The sequence below is a fragment of the Neomonachus schauinslandi genome, chromosome 10 (assembly GCF_002201575.2).
Source record: "Neomonachus schauinslandi chromosome 10, ASM220157v2, whole genome shotgun sequence".
Lineage (NCBI taxonomy): Eukaryota > Metazoa > Chordata > Mammalia > Carnivora > Phocidae > Neomonachus > Neomonachus schauinslandi.
Genome location: NC_058412.1, coordinates 77,565,244 through 77,584,904, shown reverse-complemented (window position 1 = coordinate 77,584,904; position 19,661 = coordinate 77,565,244). Strand labels below are relative to the sequence as shown.

General features: G+C 36.5%; 1 protein-coding gene and 1 pseudogene across 1 annotated transcript in view; both read left to right on the top strand.

Moving 5' to 3' along the window:
• The window catches only part of TSGA10 (testis specific 10), a 155,235-nt gene that overhangs the window by 121,347 nt on the left and 14,227 nt on the right, over window positions 1–19,661 (top strand). The window contains exon 16 of the mRNA XM_021701183.2: window positions 7,510–7,719. Within this exon, the coding sequence (XP_021556858.1) occupies window positions 7,510–7,719 (210 nt within the window). The remainder of the gene's footprint in view (window positions 1–7,509; window positions 7,720–19,661) is intronic.
• Window positions 12,515–14,153, top strand: LOC110590403 (annotated as a pseudogene).

Below are 19,661 nucleotides of genomic sequence, written 5' to 3'. Positions count from 1 at the left end.
ACTCTGGCTATTTTTAAATTTTTTCTCTTTATCACTGGTTTTCAGCAATAGAACTTTCCACAGTTGGAATTTGTTTCTAACACTCTATTGTAAGTTTCATCAAATTCAGAAAACATTTGGCCATTATTTCTTCAAATATTTTTTGTTTCTCACTCTCTCTCATATTTTCCTGGACCTCCAATTCAAAGTACATTAGATACTTGATATTGTTCCACAGATCATTAACACTCTACATTTTTCCCCTGGTCTTTTTCTCTTTTTGCTTCATTTGTATTGTTGCCATTCTTGTGTCTTCAAATCTAGTGATCTTTTCTTCTGACATATCTAATATGCTGTTAATTCCATTCAGTGAGATTTTTATTTCAGAGATTATATTTTCATCTTCAAGAAGTCCATTTGGTTCTTTTAAATGTATTTTACTTTTTTCCTCATTATTTTTCCCTTTAAAATCTTGAGCCTATTGAGTGCATTTATAAGAGCCGTTTCAGTGTCCTTGTTTGCTAATTTCATTATGTCTGCCACATTTGATTCTGTATTGATTGATTTTTCTCTTTTTTTAAAAGATTTTATTTATTTATCAGAGAGAGAGAGAGAGAGCACAAGCAGGGGGAGCAGCAGGCAGAGGGAGAGGGAGAAGCAGGCTCCCCACTGAGCAGGGAGCCCAATGTGGGGCTGGATCACAGGACCCTGGGATCATGACCTGAGCCGAAGGCAGATGCCTAACCGACTGAGCCACCGAGGCGCCCCATGACTGATTTTTCTCTTTATTATGGATCTCATCTTCCTACTTCTGGCCCCATTTAGTAAATTCTGATTGTATTCTGGATATTGTTAATTTTATATCATTGAGAACTGGATTTTGAAATGGTTGGATTCATCTTGCCAAACTAAGTTACTTGACATTCACTTTATTTTTTCAAAGATTGTTTATAAGTTCTTCAGGATAGCTCTAGAATAGTCTTTATTTTAGGGCTAACTTATCTCCACCACTAAGGTATGACTTTCTATATTCTCTATAGAGTTTTCTATTGAGTTCCTAGTTTTCTGCTGAATGCCTTGTAGGTCAGTGACATATCAAAGTGTCTCCACTCTGGATGATGATATTTTGAATGCTCCCTGGTCCTTAACCAGATGTGGGAATTGCTTGGATCAGTTTTCCTGGTAATCATTCTTTCCTAGGAAATTGTTCCTTGCCTGGCTTTGCAGTTTCACCTGTGTATGTGCAGATTTCTGGAACTCTGTCTCAGCATAGCTCCCTTCTCTCTGGTGCTCTGCTCCACAAATTCTAGACACCTCAGCTTCCTGAAGGCTGATATTTGTATCTTGAACTCATTGAGATAACTGGACTGTGTTTTGATTCCTTTTCCTCATGGTCCAGAATTTACATCTAAGCAAGATGCTATGGCAACTATAATATTCACTTTGTTTTCTTTAGAGATCATAGTTCTCTGCTACCTGCTATCCCTGGTGTGAAAACAAGTTTTCCTTCCTATATTTTGTCAATTTTTCTAGTTGTTTGTGGCAGCGAAGCAATTCAGACCCTGTTGCTCTCTCATATCATAGATAATAGCTGTTTTTAAAATTTTATTTAAAATCAATTAATTAACATATAGTGTATTATTATTAGTTTCAGAGGTAGAGTTTAGTGATTCATCAATTGCATATAACACCCAATGCTTATTACAACAAATGCCCTCCTTAATGCCTATAACCCAGTTACCCCAGACCCCTACCCATATCCCCTCCAGCAACCCTCAGTTTGTTTCCTATAGTAAAGAGTCTCTTATTGTTTGTCTCCCTCTCTGATTTTATTTTATTTTTCCCTCCCTTCCCCTATATTCATCTGTTTTATTTCTTAAATTTCACATGTGAGTGAAATCATATGAGTTGTCTCTCTGTGATTGACTTATTTCACTTAGCATGATACCGTCTAGTTCCATGTCATTGCAAAATGGCAAGCTTTCATTCTTTTTGATGGCTGAGTAATATTCCATTGTATATATATACACCGCATCTTCTTTATCCACTCATCTGTCGATGGACAACTAGGCTTTTTCCATAGTTTGGCTATTGTGGACATCACTGCTATAAACATTGCAGTACCTGTGTCCCTTTGAATCACTATGTTTGTATTCTTTGGTTAAATACCTAGTAGTGCAATTGCTGGGTCCTAGGGTAGCGATATTTTTAACTTTTTGGTGAAACTCCATAGTGTTTTCCAAAGTGGCTATACCAGTTTGCATTCCCACCAACAGTGTAGGAGGGTTCCCTTTTTTCCACATCCTTGCCAAGATCTGTTGTTTCCTGACTTGTTAATTTAAGCCATTCTGACTGGTGTGAGGTGATATCTCATTGTGGTTTTGATTTGTATTTCCCTGATGCCCAGTGATGTTGAGCATTTTTTCATGTGTCTGTTGGCCATTTGTATATGTCTTTGGAGAAATGTCTGTTCAGATCTTCTGCCCGTTTCTTGACTGGATTATTTGTTTGTTTGTTTGTTTTTGGGTGTTGAGTTTGATAAGTTCTTTATAGATTTTGGATACCAGCCCTTTATCTGATAAGACATTTGCAATATATTTTCCCATTCTATAGGTTATCTTTCAGTTTTGTTGACTGTTTCAAATACCATCATCTTTGTCAATTTTGCATCCACTTACATTGACTAATTTTTATCCTGCTATAGGTTATATTTCTGCATCTTTACATATCTGGTATTTTTTAAAAAAATATTTTATTTATTTATTTGAGAGAGAGAGCATGAGCCATGAGAGGGGGTGTGGTGGTGGGAGGGGCAAAGGGAGAGGTCGAAGCAGACTCCCCGCTGAGCTGGGAGCCCAACACAGGGCTCGATCCTGGGACCCAGATATGACCTGAGCTTAAGGCAGACGCTTAACCCACTGAGCCACCCAGGCACCCCTGTCTGATATTTTCATAATTGGGTTCTGGATGTTGTGAATTTTACTTTGTTGAATTTTAGACTTAGTGTCTTCCTTTTAAGAGTGTTGGATTTGTTCTGGCAGGCTGTTAAATTACTTGCAGATCAACTGATACTTTCGATATTGTCTTTAAGCTTTGATGCGGCAGGCTTCAAGTAGCCTTTTCTGTAAGACTAATTTAACCCTACCACTATGGTGTGACCTTTCTGTGTTCTCTATTAAATGCCCAACCCGGGATATTCATTAAGGACTCTCACTTTGGCAGGTTCAAACATAAACATTTTTCCAACTGGGTATCAGCTATGGTTTTGGTTAATTTAGAGCTCTCTGGTTTTCTTTCTCAGCCTTCTGGAGTTTCACAATATATATTCATGGCTTAGTATTCAGCAACAGACTCAAGAAGACTCTTAGGCAAATTTCTGGATGTCTTTTTTTATATGTATAGATCCTTCATTTCTGAACCCTACCCCACATATTTCAGATGCTTATTTCTGTCTCCTCAGCAAATCAACTGTGCTCTGATTGAAATTTCTTTCTCTGAACTGAACACTGGAAAATTGTCTCCTGACAGAAAGCTGGAATGATCATAGGGCTCATCTTGTTTGTTTTCCTTTTCTCAGAGATCACAGCCCTGTGCTGCCTGTTGTCCAATATCTAGAAGCAATCCACCCTCCTTCCCTCTTCCTCCCTTCCTTCCTTTCTTCCTTCCTTCCTTCCTTGCTTCCTTCCTTCCTAGTTTTCCATTTGTTAACAGAGGGAAGATAAGTTCAGTCTCAGTTATTCTATCAAGGCTGGAAACAGAAGTATTATATATCTTTTCTTAATCTTTTTCAACTGTTTGTCTCTAATAAGCATCATATATCCTAATTTTTAAAAAATTCAATCTGAGAATATCTTTCTATTAACTAATAAGTTTACCATTTGTGCTGAAAAACAAACAGGGTTCTAGAGGGGAGGGGGGTGGGAGGATGGGTTAGCCTGGTGGTGGGTATTGAGGAGGGCACATTCTGCATGGAGCACTGGGTGTTATGCACAAACAATGAATCATGGAACACTTCATCTAAAACTAATGATGTAATGTATGGGGATTAACATAAGAATAAAAAAAAAAGTTTACCATTTGTGTTTGAATTGCTGGCTCATTTATGTTTACTATTTCCATTTTTTAAAAATTTATACTTTATTCTTATCCTGATTCTTTTATCTTTCTTTCTTTCCTTTATCTTATATATATTTGTTTCTTTACCCACTTTCTACCCTTGCTACTTATTGGTTTTGGAAGTTATATATTTTCAACCTATTCTTTTAGTAGTTAAATTTGTAATATACATATTTTAAAAAGTCTTTTGTTAGTATTTCCAACTCTCCTCCTAAACAATATGTGGTCCTAAAAATATTTGAATATTGAGCACAACATCCTGCTTACTAATGAATGTGTTTTCTTATTCTCTCCCTCCCCCTTCTCTCTTTTACACAACCCCAATCTGTTACAATATAGTTGTGTACTCTTTTAGATCCACATTGGCTTTTTATAGTCTTAAAAATAAATCACTACTCTTGCTCTTATTGAGTCAGTGCTTATTTGTATCCATTTATATGTTTACAGAATTTTTCAACATTGCTTCTTGCATTCTATTTCTTACTCTAAGTTCAATTTCTTTCTTGAGACTACTTCCTTTCTTTGATTTGTGAGTTAATTTTCTCAGTCTTTGCCTGAAAATGGATTTATTTTACCCTCATTTTTGAGTATTAGGTTAGCTGAGTGTAGAATTGTAGGTTGAGGGTTATTTCCTTTGATAACTTTAAAAATAATTTGTTGAGAAGTCTGTTCTCATTCTAATTGTTTTTCTATGTAAGTCTGTCTTTTGCCATTGTTTTCTTTTAAGGTCTTCTTTTTCTCTTTGAAGTTTGACTATATATGTCTAGGTATGGTTTTGGGGTTTACTGAAAGGGTTTGGCTTTGCAGTTTTTCAGTCAGAGTATGAATACTTTTAGTAGGTCTGGAAAATTTTTAGATGTTATTTATTTGAATATTACCACCTTTAAATTCACTCTACTGTCTCTCTCAATCTTTATAATATGCTTGTTGGATCTCCTAGTCCAAATGTTCATTAATATTTTTAATCATAGTTTCCATATGTTTCTCTGTGCTGTGATCTGTCTTCTAGTTCATTCTTCCCTCTTCAGCTGTACTAGTCTGTTCTTTGATGCATTCGTTCTGTTTTCTGATGCATTCGTTCTGCATTCTATCTACACACCATTTATTAACTACTTTTCCTTTCTTTCCAGAAGCTCTCTTGGTTCTTCTTCAGATTTTCCTGTTTTTTCCTAAGTCTCCTTCTTTTCATTTTTTCCTTTAATGTCTTTAATACTTTTAAGCATATTTTTCATGTCTTCTAAAATATTTTGTTTAATATCTTGAAGTTCTAGAATTCTGTTCCTGCTGTGTTTTATGTTGCTCTGACTCTCACTCATGGTGGATTAAGTCACCCTGAGTTTGTAAGCTCCTTTAAAGCAGGACTTTCCTGCAGAATCTTTTTATGGCCAAGGATATGGGTTTGCTTCTGCATAGGGACTCTGTGTTATCATTGGCATGAGACAAACTTTATGTTAAAGTTTAGAATTGGGAGTGGGTAGTGTGCAGTCAGACTCCAAAACTGAATAAAGTTAGACCTAAGGTTCCTTACAGAAGACATTTTTTCCCTACTTAGAGAGTAGGAGAAGATAAACTTTCAGTTGTATCTTTGTGAGGTTGAGTGGATTTTTCCTCCGGAGCCTCTTTTCAAGTGTTCCAAATTATGTAGAGGACCCAGTTCCAGTTATCCATTAGTCCTAACTTCTTGTTTCCTGTCCTTGCTTCAATGTTTAAAAACAAGGCTTTCACTGTCACTGGGTCTTCCTACCCCCATCTTTTAGCTACAGGCCTTCTCAGTTGTTTACAGCTCTGACTTTGTTTTATCTTTGTCTTTGGTATATGCAAATTTATTTTTCTTTCCTGCAAGCTCAGCTATGAATTGTTAAAAAAAAAAAAAAAAATTCTATTTTACCCAAAATGTTTTCCTCTTAGCTTAATCAACTATCTTACTAGAACCTGAAATATCTAGTATTATCTTTCCAAAGCACAAAACTGATCATATTACCTCCTCCTTTTTTCTGTGGATAAAGAGCTAAATTTTAACCCAGTTTATCAGGCTCTGTCTTGTGAGTTTTTGAATACCTTTTCAAATGCATATCCTATCACTCTTCTCTGTGGTCTCTGAGCTCTAGCCATACTAGTCTTCTCTTTGTTGTTGGAGCATGTCATTTTCCCTCCCTCAACACACTCCCTTTGAGGCCTTTGAATTTAGCATTCCTTCAGTTGGAAAAGCCACCTTCCCCTACCCACACTGTATATCTATCTACACACCATTCACATCTCAGCTAATGTGTCATTTACTCAGGGAAGCCTTTCCTGACTTCTCTGACCCTCTTAGTCTAGATCACTTTACTTTGTTGTACACTTTTTTTTCCCTCTAGAAGTATTTGCTTAATATGTATTTAGTCATTTGTGTGTTTGACTAATTCATGGCTCCCCCATAGTCTGGAAGTGTCATGAGAACAGAGACTATTTTGTTTATCACTGGATATGCATCTAGGTACATTGACTGGAACACAGAATATACTAAAAAATATGAAATGGGTGGATAGATGGATGGGTGGATGGATGGATAGAAGGTTGTTTGAAGAATGAGTGAGAAATAGAGTGAGTGAGGAAGGAAGGGAGGGAGAACTGTGGCCAAATAACTTATTCTAGGAGCAATTTTTTTTTTGTGCTATGTACTTGTAAAAGCAGGAAAATTTCTTTGTCTCTCAGTTCTGTCAGCTTCACATACTAGCAAAAACTTCTCTGTAGGTGGCAGTGCACTTACGTAAGATATTTCTCTGAAACAAAAAAAAAGGGATGGTATTATCTTGGACTTTTAAAAGCATTTATATAACTTGAATCTCATCGTGCAGTTTTTAAAACATGCTCTTATTTCCCATAATGTGGATTTATCCTTAATTTATACTTGCCTAGAGTCTTTTTCCCTCAGAGTTATTAATAAGTGCTAGAGACCTATCAGTCCTCATTTTATGATATTATGATCTAGGTCAACATGCCATTTAAGAATTGGAAAATGGGTATTATGAGTGAAACAGTGGTGGCTAATGTTTTGTCTTTAACAACAATAATATTTATCTTATAGAATAAATGAAACTGTGGCAAAAATAGAACTATAGACCAAACATGTATGTATCTCAACTAGCTTTCGGTTTGAGACTTTACGGGGGGAAAGTTGTTTTCTAAACACATTAAAAATAATGGCCAGTTGACCAACTTACTCATGGATTTTATGTATAGACATTTGAAAGCTGAGTTTGTCTTTCCCAGGGTGTTTTGTACATACTATTACCACCTATATTGTATAAAATTCCTTATAATCTAAGTGTATCATCAAAAGATTTTCCCCACTTTGTTTTCCATGTTTTAGTTTTTTCAAATTAAAAAATATGTATGTATGTATGTATATAAAATAATAATTTTGCTTTGCAGCACTTAAATGCAGAAAGGTCTTACAAGTCCCAGATTTCTACCTTACACAAGTCTGTTGTAAAGATGGAAGAGGAACTTCAGAAGGTTCAGTTTGAAAAAGTGTCTGCCCTTGCAGATTTATCTTCCACAAGGGAACTTTGTATTAAACTTGACTCAAGCAAAGAACTTCTTAATCGACAGCTGGTTGCCAAAGATCAAGAAATAGAAATGGTATGTAATACATTTTTAAATGGTTCTTTTAATATTATTGTTACTATAAAATTACAATTTTAGAAAATCAAACTCTTTTTTTATAAAATATTACATCAAACCATGTCTATCAACTTTAGATTTTATTTCTAAAGTCCAAAAGATAAATTGATGACAGCTGTACTCCAACAATTCAAGAAAGTAACAGAAACTTTTCCTTTGAGTATGTAATTTGCATTTAGTTTTAGCCAGAAGAATTATAAAACACATTAACATAGCAATCAGCAAAGAACTATGAAGTTGAGGTTTATTCAGCTAAATTATAACTTTAATGATATTAAAGTTGATAAGCTAAATTTATTTAACTGGTTGGGTTCTTTTAAGCTGTAATTCATTTGATTGTGTCTACTGACATTGTGCTTGCCACTGTGAACTTAAGGTTCAAAACATGGATGGACCTAGAGGATATTATGCTAAGTGAAATACATCAGAGAAAGACAAATACCATATGATTTCACTTATATGTAGAATCTATAAAACAAAACATGAGTAATCCAACCCATACATACAGAGAACAAAATGATGGTTGCCAGAAGGGAATGGCGGGGGGATGGGCAAAATGGGTGAAGGAGAGTGAGAGATACAGGCTTCCAGTTATGGAATGTATAAATCATGGTGATAAAAGGTACAGCATAGGGAATATATAGTTAATGGTTTTGTAATAGGTTTGCATGATGACAGATGGTAGCTACACTTGTGATGAGCATAGCCTAACATATAGAGTTGTTGAACCACTATGTTGCACACTTGAAGCTAATGTAACATCATGTGTCATCTATACTCAAAAAAAAGAAGAAGAAAGAAAGAAAGAAGGAAGGAAGGTAGGAAGAAAGGAAAAAAAAGAAAAGAGAAAAAGAAAAAGAGAGACAGGCCCTCGCCCTCAAGGACCTCCCAGTATTGAGATACAAATTATTTGGTATGAATATTATACTAATAAAAAATATTCAAGGTTTGAAAGAGGGAATTCCTAATTGGCCTGTGGGTGTCAGGGAGGAGTTCACAAGGATATACTGCTGAGCTCAAAAGGGAGGAGGCATCCTATTCAGAGAGAACAACAACATAGACAATGGTATGGAGTTATAAATGAATTCTCGAGTGAATAGTAAGTGATTTGCAATGGCCATTGTAGCATGCGCAGGTGAAAGTGGCTAGAGATGTATCTGGAGAGATCATTGGAGCCTGGATCCTAAAGGGATATGTAGACAAGTTGCACAGTGTAATTGAATTTACCCAAAGAATACAAAAATACTAATTCAAAGGGATACATGCATCCCCATATTTGTTGCAGCATTATGTACAGTAGCCAAATTATGGAAACAGCCCAAGTGTCCACCAATGGATGAATGGATAAAGATGTGGCATATATATACAATGGGATATTACTCAGCCATAAAAAAGAATGAAATCTTGCCATTTGCAATGACATGGATGGAGCTAGAGAGCATTATACTAAGTGAAATAAGTCAGAGAAAGACAAATACAATATGATTTCACTCATATTTGGAATTTAAGAAACAAAACAAATGAGCAAAGGGGAAAAAAAGAGAGAAAGGCAAACTAAGAAACAGACTTTTAACTATAGATAACAAACTGATGGTGACCAGAAGGGAGGTGGGTGGGGGGATGGGTTAAATAGGTAATGGGGATTAAGGAGTGCACTTATTGTGATGAGCACTGGGTGTTATATGGAAGTGTTGAATCACTATATTGTGCACCTGAAACTAATATTACACTGTATGTTAATGAACTGGAATTTAAAAACTTTTTAAAAAGTCAACAAATTTTGGTCTTTACATTTCCAGTTTTTTTATTTTGTTAGTCTGTTGTTTGTTAGGAGGATATGATGCATTTAAGAATTGTGTGTCTGTTGGTTTCTGTAAGAACCCACTGTTAATATTTTATTAATGAAGTGGTACATGCAAGAATTTTTCTGACTCAAGCCTTAAAATCATAACCCTTAGAAGTACAATATATAAAGTTGAAAGTGATTTATATTAATTTTTAAACATTTTAAGGATGTTTACTTTCAAGTTTTGTAGTTTCTTTACTATTCTCATATTATTTTTTCTATTTTTTCTTTTATTATGTTAAAATACACATAACCTTTTCTATCTTAACTATTTTTAAGTGTACAGTTCATTGGTATTAAATACATTCACATGGTTGTGCAGCCATCACCACCATAACTCTTTACATCTTGTAAATCTTAAACTCTGTAGCTATTAAACAATAACTCCTTATTTCCCCCTTTCCCCAGCCCCTGGCAACCATCATTGTACTTTACTATTCTAAGTACCTCATGTAAGTGGATTCATACAGTATTTGTCTTTTTTTTATTAACAAATTTGTTTCAGAGGTACAGGTCTGTGATTCATCAGTCTTACACAATTCACAGTGCTCACCATAGCACATACCCTCTCCAATGTCCATCACCCAGCCACCCCATCCCTCCCACCCCCCTCCAGTCCAGCAACCCTCAGTTTGTTTCCTGAGATTAAGAGTCTCTTATGGTTTGTCTCCCTCTCTGGTTTCGTCTTGTTTCATTTTCCCCTTCCTTCCCCTATGATCCTCTGCCTTGTTTCTCAAATTCCTCATATCAGTGAGATCATATGATACTTGTCTTTCTCTAATTGACTTATTTCACTTAGCATAATACCCTCTAATTCCATCCACATCGTGGCAAATGGCAAGATTTCATTTTTTGATGGCTGCGTGTATATGTGTATATATATATATATACCATATCTTCCTCTCTTTTTTTTTAGATTTTTTTTTTAAGATTTTATTTATTTACTCGACAGAGAGAGACACAGCGAGAGAGGGAACACAAGCAGGGGGAGTGGGAGAGGGAGAAGCAGACTTCCCACCAAGCAGGGAGCCTGATGCGGGACTCAGTCCCAGGACCCTGGGATCATGACCTAAGCCGAAGGCAGACACTTAACAACTGAGCCACCCAGGCACCCCTATACCATATCTTTTTTATCCATTCATCTGTTGATGGACATCTAGGCTCTTTCCATAGTTTGGCTATTGTGGACATTGCTGCTATAAACATTGGGGTGCATGTGCCCCTTTGGATCACTACATTTGTATCTTTGGGGTAAATACCCAGGAGTGCAATTACTGGGTCATAGCGTAGCTCTATTTTCAACTTTTTGAGGAACCTCCATACTGTTTTCCAGAGTGGCTTCACCAGCTTGCATTCCCACCAACAGTGTAGGAGGGTTCCCCTTTCTCTGCATCCTCGCCAGCATCTGTCGTTTCCTGACTTGTTAATTTTAGCCATTCTGACTGGTGTGAGGTGGTATCTCATTGAGGTTTTGATCTGGATTTCCCTGATGCTGAGTGATGTTGAGCACTTTTAAATGTGTTTTTGGCCATTTGGATGTCTTCTTTGCAGCAATGTCTGTTCATGTCTTCTGCCCATTTCTTGATTGGATTTTTTGTTCTTTGGGTTCGTTGAGTTTGATAAGTTCTTTATAGATTTTGGATACTAGCCCTTTATCTGATATGTCATTTGCAAATATCTTCTCCCATTCTGTCGGTTGTCTTTTGGTTTTGTTGACTGTTTCCTTTGCTTTGCAAAAGCTTTTTATCTTGATGAAGTCCCAGTAGTTCACTTTTGCCCTTGCTTCACTTGCCTTTGGTGATGTGTCTAGGAAGAAGTTGCTGTGGCTGAAGTCAAAAAGGTTGCTGCCTGTGTTCTCCTCAAGGATTTTGATGGATTCCTGTCTCACATTTAGGACTTTCATCCATTTTGAGTCTATTTTTGTGTGTGGTGTAAGGAAATGGTCCAGTTTCATTCTTCTGCATGTGGCTGTCCAGTTTTCCCAACACCATTTGTTGAAGAGACTGTCTTTTTTCCATTGGACATTCTTTCCTGCTTTGTCGAAGATTAGTTGACCATAGAGTTGAGGGTCCATTCCTGGGCTCTCTATTCTGTTCCATTGATCTATGTGTCTGTTTTTTTGCCAAGTATTTGTCTTTTTGTGACTGCTTTTTTCACTTAGCATAATGTCCTCAAGGTTCATCAGTGTTATATTACAGAATTTCTATCTTAAGGCTGAATAATATCCCATTGTATGAATATACTACATTTTGCTTATCTATTCATCATTTGATAGATGCTTGGGTTGCTTCTATGTTTTAGTTATTGTGAATAATGCTGCTATGAACGAGTGTACAAATAGCTCTTCAAGGCCTTTCTTTCAATTCTTTTGGATTTATACCCAGAAGCTGGATTTCTGGATCATATGGCAATTCTATTTTTAATTTTTCAAGGGAATTTTGTACTGTTTTCTACAATGACTGTACCATTTTACATTCCCAACAACAGCACACACAGGTTCCTGTTTCTCTACACTCTTGCCAACACTTACTATGTTTTAGCTTTGTTTTTTCTGTTGTTGATAATAGCTATCCTAGTGGTTGTGAAGTGGTCAGGCTAAGTCTAACTGTATTTTAAAATACTCCTGACATAAATTTTTTGCCTTAAAATTTAGTTATTTATGTATATATGTTTAGCCCCATAATAAGCTGTAATTTCAAGTGCAGTAAACCATCTTATTTACCTTTGTATTTCCTCAGCTGTGCTATGCATATAGGGGACACTCAAATAATTTTGTCTAAATTAAGTTTTGATTTTGAGATAATTATAGATTCACATGCAATTGTAAGAAATAATACAAAATTTCATTTACTTGGTCTCCCCCGATGGTAAGCTCTTGCAAAATTATTGTATAATATCACAACCAGGATGTTGACATTGAATCAGGCAAGGTATGGAGCATTTCCATCACAGGATACATCATGTTGCCCTTTTATAGCTCTGTCTACTTCCCTCCTATTCCTATCCTCTCCTTAACCCATAGCAACCACTAATCTAGTCTCCATTTCTGTAATTTTATCACTTCAAAAATGTTACATAAATGGAATCCTATGATATGTAACTTTTTGGACTTGGATTTTTTCACTCAGCATAATTCTCTGGAGAGTATTCTAGGTTGTTGCACGTATTAGTAGTTCATTCCTTTTCATTGCTAACCAGTATTCCATGCTTTGGGTGTAACACCTGGGTTGCATTGAACACATGCATTGAACACCTGGGTTATTTCCAGTTTTTAGATCGTACAGATAAAAGTATTGTAAACATTGTCTACATGTTTTTGTGTGCAACTTGTCTTCATTTCTCTATAAATGCCCAGGAATGCAGCTTTTGGATTATATGGTAGTTGCATAATTCATTTTTTAAGAAAGTGCCAAACTGTTTTCCCCAGTCTATACCATTTTGCATTCCCACCAACAATGTGTGAGTGATCAGTTTTTCCACATCTTTGTCCACATTTGGTGGTGTCACTACTTTTTATTTTAACCATTCTGATATAGGTGTAGGGCTATATCATCGACTAGTTGCATTTTCCTAAATTAATGAAGCAGAACATATTTTTATATGATTATTTGCCATCTATCTATCTTCTTTGGTGAAACATCTCTTTGTATCTTTTGCCCATGTTTTTATTGAATTATTTACCTTTTTAATGTTGAGTATTAAGCATTCTTTATATATCTTAGATACTGGTCCTTTATCAAATATGTGGTTTGCAGGTATTTTCTACCAGTATGTAGCTTGTGTTTTCATCTTATCAGGGTCTTTCTAAGAGCAAAAGTTTAAGTTTGGATGATGTGCAGTTTATCAATTTCCTTTTATGGATTTTGCTTTTGGTGTTAAGTCTAAAAATTCTTTGCATAGCTCTCAATCCCAAAGATTTTTCCTAGGTTTTATTCTAAAAATGTTATAGTTTTATGTTGAATTGATTATTCTACTTTTCACTACTTCCCTATTGCTGGGCAGTAAAAATTTTCAGATTTTTAATTTGTGTAGAAAACTACATGGTAATTATTTTGTTGCATAAAACTTTCATCGCATTTTGCATTATATTCTTAAGATGCATTTCCAGAAGTGGGAATTTGGACATATATAGCCAGAGAGCTTTCAGAAAGTTATGATACACAATTAAGAAGAAACTAGTGGTACTCTTCTGGGCAGAAGCTTCTGAGCATGATGTAGCAGAAATGGCTTCTTCTTGATCTCAGCCATAGAAATGAGGTGATAAAGGGAATGTCATCATTTGGAAAGCATGGCAAAAAGATGCACATGTGCTGCAGCTGTGGCTCTAAGGCCTACCACTTTTAGAAGTCAATGTGGCAAATATTGTTGCCCTGCCAAGTAGAAGAGAAAGTATAACTTGAGTGCAAAGGCTAAAAGATGAAATACCATTGGGACCAGTCCAATGAGGCATGTAAAAGTTGTATACCAGAGATTCAGGCATGGATTCCATGACGAAGCAACACCTAAACCCAGGAGGGCAGCTGTTGCATTATCCACTTCATCCTAAGGATTTCAGCAACTAGTCATGCAATAACATTTTTTTTTTTAAAGGAAACTAGTAACTTCATGATAACAAGCAAAATAGTAAGCTACTTAGAAGTTTAATAAAGAACCATGGAAAGTGATAGCTAAGAGTCCCCCTTTGGAGTCAGAGCAAGCCTTAAAGACTTACCCCTAACTGCCCTGCAGAGGGATCCAAATTTAATTGGATCAGACTGTAAAGCAATTTATACCCCTAGGCCATTGTCAAATCAATAGAGCAGTTAGCCAGCAATTAATGGAGGCAAACATTTAGATGATAACAATAGAGACAGACCAGGTAGAAACTTAACAGGAAGATCAAGGACAGACAGTCAAAGATAGCCTGACTAAATCCACTGTCATCCCAAAAGAATGGTTTAGAGACACTATGAACATGCTGATGGTAAATGAGTTAGAGTGATTATTCATATACCCTGAGGAATAACATCGGAGGCTGTACACTGCAAGAGAAATAGACTTCATGGAGACTGTCCAGAGAAAGGGAGGGAGGGAGGGAGGGAGGAAGGAAGGAAATGAAGGACCACAATAAGCCCTGACATGGGGAGGATCAGTATTCAGAGTTGTTATAATATATAGTATCTTAAACGTCCAGTGTTCAACGACAACAAGAATTTGACTTTCAAAGAAACAAGAAATTGCATTTCATCCACAGGTAAATAAAGCAAGCAAAAGAAACTGCCTTTGAGAACAGTTTACAATTTCTATATCCTTATTATTAATCTCTATTGATGAGACATTGTTATCATACATTCCTTTGCTTCTTTAAACATGGTTTCCTTTAGAGTTTAGGTGGAGGAATATGGGGACCATAAGCTTGCCTCATCTCTTGAACACAGCTAGATAAATATCAAATCATTCTGAACACCCAAGAAATTGATCTGACGACTGGTAGAACAAACTGCACATCTAGAGGTTGAAAAATGGCCACATTGTGGCAGGTAGGAGTTGCAGAGAGTTGATTTGGGGGAGAAAAGAATTGCAGGTGCTGCAGGGCGGTGGGAGCCCTGATCACGGAGAGAGGAGTGAGAGGCAGAGAGAGAAAGAGTTAAAGCAGCACACAGGGGATTGTATTCCTCAAAACTGTTGACTGGGAAAAGGAGAGAGGCTGCCTACCATAAGTAGCGGAGCTCAAAGTCTGAAGTTTTAGAAGTCTATGCCATTGTCACAGTCATGACGGCTGGGCTTAGTAGGGCTCCAGTGAGGAAGGAGGGCGGAGGCCAGGGAGCAGGCAGTGTGGTCTGAGGATCCTCTGGGTCCCACAGGGAGAAACAGTTCTCTTTCTTGGAGTGCATTTGGGAGTGGTAGCATGGGCTCTCTGGGAACAAAAGAGCTGGTGGGCACCAATGTGCTGCCCTGTTTACTGGCATGGGAACAAAAAAGCTGGCTAAGGGCAGCAAACCTTGGTGCTATGTTTTTGCTGCACTTTAACATAAACTCTGAACCACTGCATGGTCATGTGACTGCTTTTCAGGGACAAGCCACCACCAGCCACAGCATGGTAAGACCCTCCCCCAGAGGATCAGTGCGGGTCCATGCCATGGGGGTCCCTAAAATTTGGAGTTTTGAAACCTAGCTGCATGTCTGAGATAAAACACAGGATTACTCTGGCAGGCAGATAGTCGGACACAGACAGGCAGCAATCTGATGAAAGTTGGGGCCACACGGGGAGAGATTGTTTGCTCTTCTGTGAGGGCTTCCTGAAGAGTGGTGGGTGCAAACTCCCTGGCCTGGGGACAAGAGAGTGGCACCACCGCCCCTCTCCCAACCCATTAGCACTGACCAACTTGTGAGCAACACAGTGCCCCACCATGGAGGCTGGACCCGCTTAAAACAAGCCCCACCCCTCTGTGCCCTGCAGGTGCATCTCCACTAGGGCAAGTTCGCTTGAGAATCAGCACAGCAGGCCTCTCCCTTAGAAGAACAGCACAAATCCCTTGCAGACACCAAGTCTACTGATCATAGAGTGTTGCAAAAGCTTCAGGTCTAGGGAAAATAGGACCTAGCTTCTTTTAACAAGCAGACCAAAACACACCTAGTTAAAACTTGGCACAGTGGACAAGATCCAAACACCCCCACTGCAGGCAAGAAGCAGCTCTGCAGAGGACTGACCTGAGGGAAAGAGCAGCCAACACACAACAGCAGAGTGCACGCTCTGAAACACCTCCTGAAGCACCAGGCCCAACACATATAGGATCTCTTCTTAATATAGCCATTACTGTCAGCAGCAGGAACATAACAGTCTTTCCTAACGATCACACACAAAAAAACAGTGACCTAGACAAAATGACAAGATTGAGTAATTCATCCTAAAAGAAAGAACAAGAAGAAGTAACATCCAGGGATTTAATCAAAACAGATATAAGTAAGACGCCTGAACCAGAATTTAAAACAACAATCATAAGGATACTAGCTGGGCTTGAGAAAAGCATAGAAGACACTAGAGAATCCCTTACTGCAGAGATAAAAGAACTAAAAACCAGTCAGGCCAAAATAAAAAAAGTGCTGTAACTGAGATGCAAAACTGACTGGATGCAATGATAATGAGAATGGTTGAAACAGAGGAATGAATCAGTGATGTAGAAGATAAAATTATGGAAAATAATAAAGCTGAAAAGAAGAGGGAAAGGAAAGTATTGAATCATGAATGTAGACTTAGGGAACTCAGTGGCTCTTTAAAGCATAATAACATTGGTATCAGGAGTCTCAGAAGAGAGGGAAAAGGGGGCAGAAAGTTTATTTGAGCAAATTATAGCTGAAAACTTCTCTAATTTGGGGAAGAAAACAGAATTCAAAATCCAAAAGGCACAGAGAACTCTGATCAAATTCAACAAAAGCTGACCCACACCGAGACATATCATAGTCAAAACACACAGACAAGGAAAGAATCCTGAAAGCAGCAATGGAATGAAGTCCTTAACCTACAAGGGAAGACAGATTAGGTTCACAGCAGATCTGTCCACACAAACCTGGCAGGCCAGAAAAGAGTGGCATGATACAGTCAACATGCTTAATGAGAAAAATATGTAGCCCAGAATACTTTATCCAGCAAGGCTGTCATTCAGAATTGAGGGGGAGATAAAGAATTTCCCGGACAAACAAAAACTAAAGGAGTTCATGACCACTAAACCAGCTCTGCAAAAATTTTAAAGGGGCCTCTATGAGTGAAAAGTAAACACCGAAAGTGACAAAGACTAGAAAGGAACAGAGAACATCACCAGAAACACTAACTTTACAGAATTTAAATAAAAATTTGATGAAAACCAAACCAAACCAAACCCCAAAAAATGGTTTCCTTTAGTTCTTTGAACTAAAATATTTACTTATACTTATTAAAATATTTATAAATATTTGAGCTAAAATGTTTAGAATAGCTTCTTCAAATCCTTTATCTGCTAAGTCTATATATACTTTATCTTTTATTCTATCAACTTATTTAAAGGATATATTAATTAAAAAATGATAATTATAACAATTTTCTCAATTGTATGTGAATGATCCTCCAGGATAGACCATATCTTAGGCCATAACCAGCCTCAATATATTTAAAAGGATTCAGATCATACAAAGTATATTCTCCCACAAAAATGCAATTATTAGGAATCAATAAAAAAGAAGGAAATTTGGGAAATTCACAAATATATGGAAATTGAATGACACACTCCCCAATACCAGTGAGTCAAAGAAGAAGGAGAAAATACTCTGAGATTGAGGAAAATGAAAACAAAATATGCCAAAATTTACAAGATGCCAATTGAATCAGTACTTACAGGGAAATTATAGCTGTAAATGTCTATATTAAAAAAGGAGAAGAAAGATCTCAAATCACTAACCTAATCTTTCACTTAGGACACTGGAAAAAGAGGAGCAAACTAAACCTAAAGTAAGAGGAATGAAAGAAATTATAAAGCTTAGAACAGGAATTAATAAAAAGATGGGAAAACAATAGAGAACATCAAAAAAACCAAAAGATTGGTCTTTCACAATATCAACAAAATTGATAAAACTTTAGGTAGAGAGAGAGAGAAAGAAAGAGAAGTCAAATACTAAAACCAGGAATGAAAAGGGGATATCCCTACCAATTTAAAGAAAATAAAAGGATTCTGAAGGAATATTATGAGCAACTAAATGCCACCAGTTACATAACTTAGGTGAAATCAATATATTCCCAGAAAGAAAATACTGAAACCAACTTAAGAAAAAATAGAAAATCTATATATATCTATAACAAGTAAAGAGATTGAGTTAGTGATTTTAAAACTTCTATAAAGAGAAGTTGAAGCCCAGATGGCTTTAGTTGTAAATTCTTCCAATGTTTAAAGATGAATTGATACAGATTTTCACAAACTCTTCCAAAAATAAAGGAAGAACTTCCCCAATGAAAGCCAGTATTACCCTGATGCCCAAACCAAAGAGAGCATAAGAAAACTGCAGATCAATATCTCTTATGAATTTAGATGAAAAATCCTCAAGGAAATACTAGAAAATTGAATCTAACAGCATGTAAAATGAATTTTTACCATGATTAAGTGGATGTATCCCCAGAATGCAAGGTTTGTTTAATACCTGAAAACCAATTAGTGAAATATATCATATCATTAGAATAAAGAACAAAAACCAATGATCACCTCAATAGATGCAGAAAAAGCATCTGACAAAATCCAGCACCATTTCATGATAAAAACAATATAAACTAGAAACAGAAGGGAACTTTACCTGATAAAGAGCATCTATGATAATCCCCGAGTTAACACCATACTTAATGTTGAAAGACTGAATACTTTCCCCCTTTCTTATCGGTAACAAGATAAGAATGCCCTCCTCACCTCTTCTATGCAACATTGTACTAGAGGTTCTAGCCTGAGCAATTAAGGAAGAAAAAGAAATAAAAGGCATTCAGATTGATAAAGAAGTAAAACTATCTTTATCCACAGTTAACATGATCTTGGATATGGAAAATCCTAAGGGATATGCTAAAAAACCTAAATTAATAAATGAGTTCATCAAGGTTGCAGGATACAAGATCAATATACAATAATCATTTATATCTCTATATACTATCAATAAACAATCCAAAAATGAAAATAAAACAATTCCATCAGATGGGATTGTATCAAAAGGGATTGCACCAAGAGGAGATAAAATACTTAAGTATAAATTTAACAAAAGAAGTACAAAACTTGTACTTTACAAAACTAGAAAACATTGCTAAAAAAAAATTAAAGAGGACCTAAGTAAATGGAAAGACATCTGTATTCATGGATTAGAAGACTAAACATTGTTAAAAGGGCAGTACTACCCCCAAATTGATCTACAGATTCAATACAATACCTATCAGAATCCCAGCTGGTTTCTTTGTAGAAATTGGCAAGATGATATAAAATTAATATGGAAGTTCAAGTGACCCAGAGTAGCCAAAACAATCTTGAAAAAGAACAAAATCTGGGGCGCCTGGGTGGCTCAGTCAGTTAAGCGT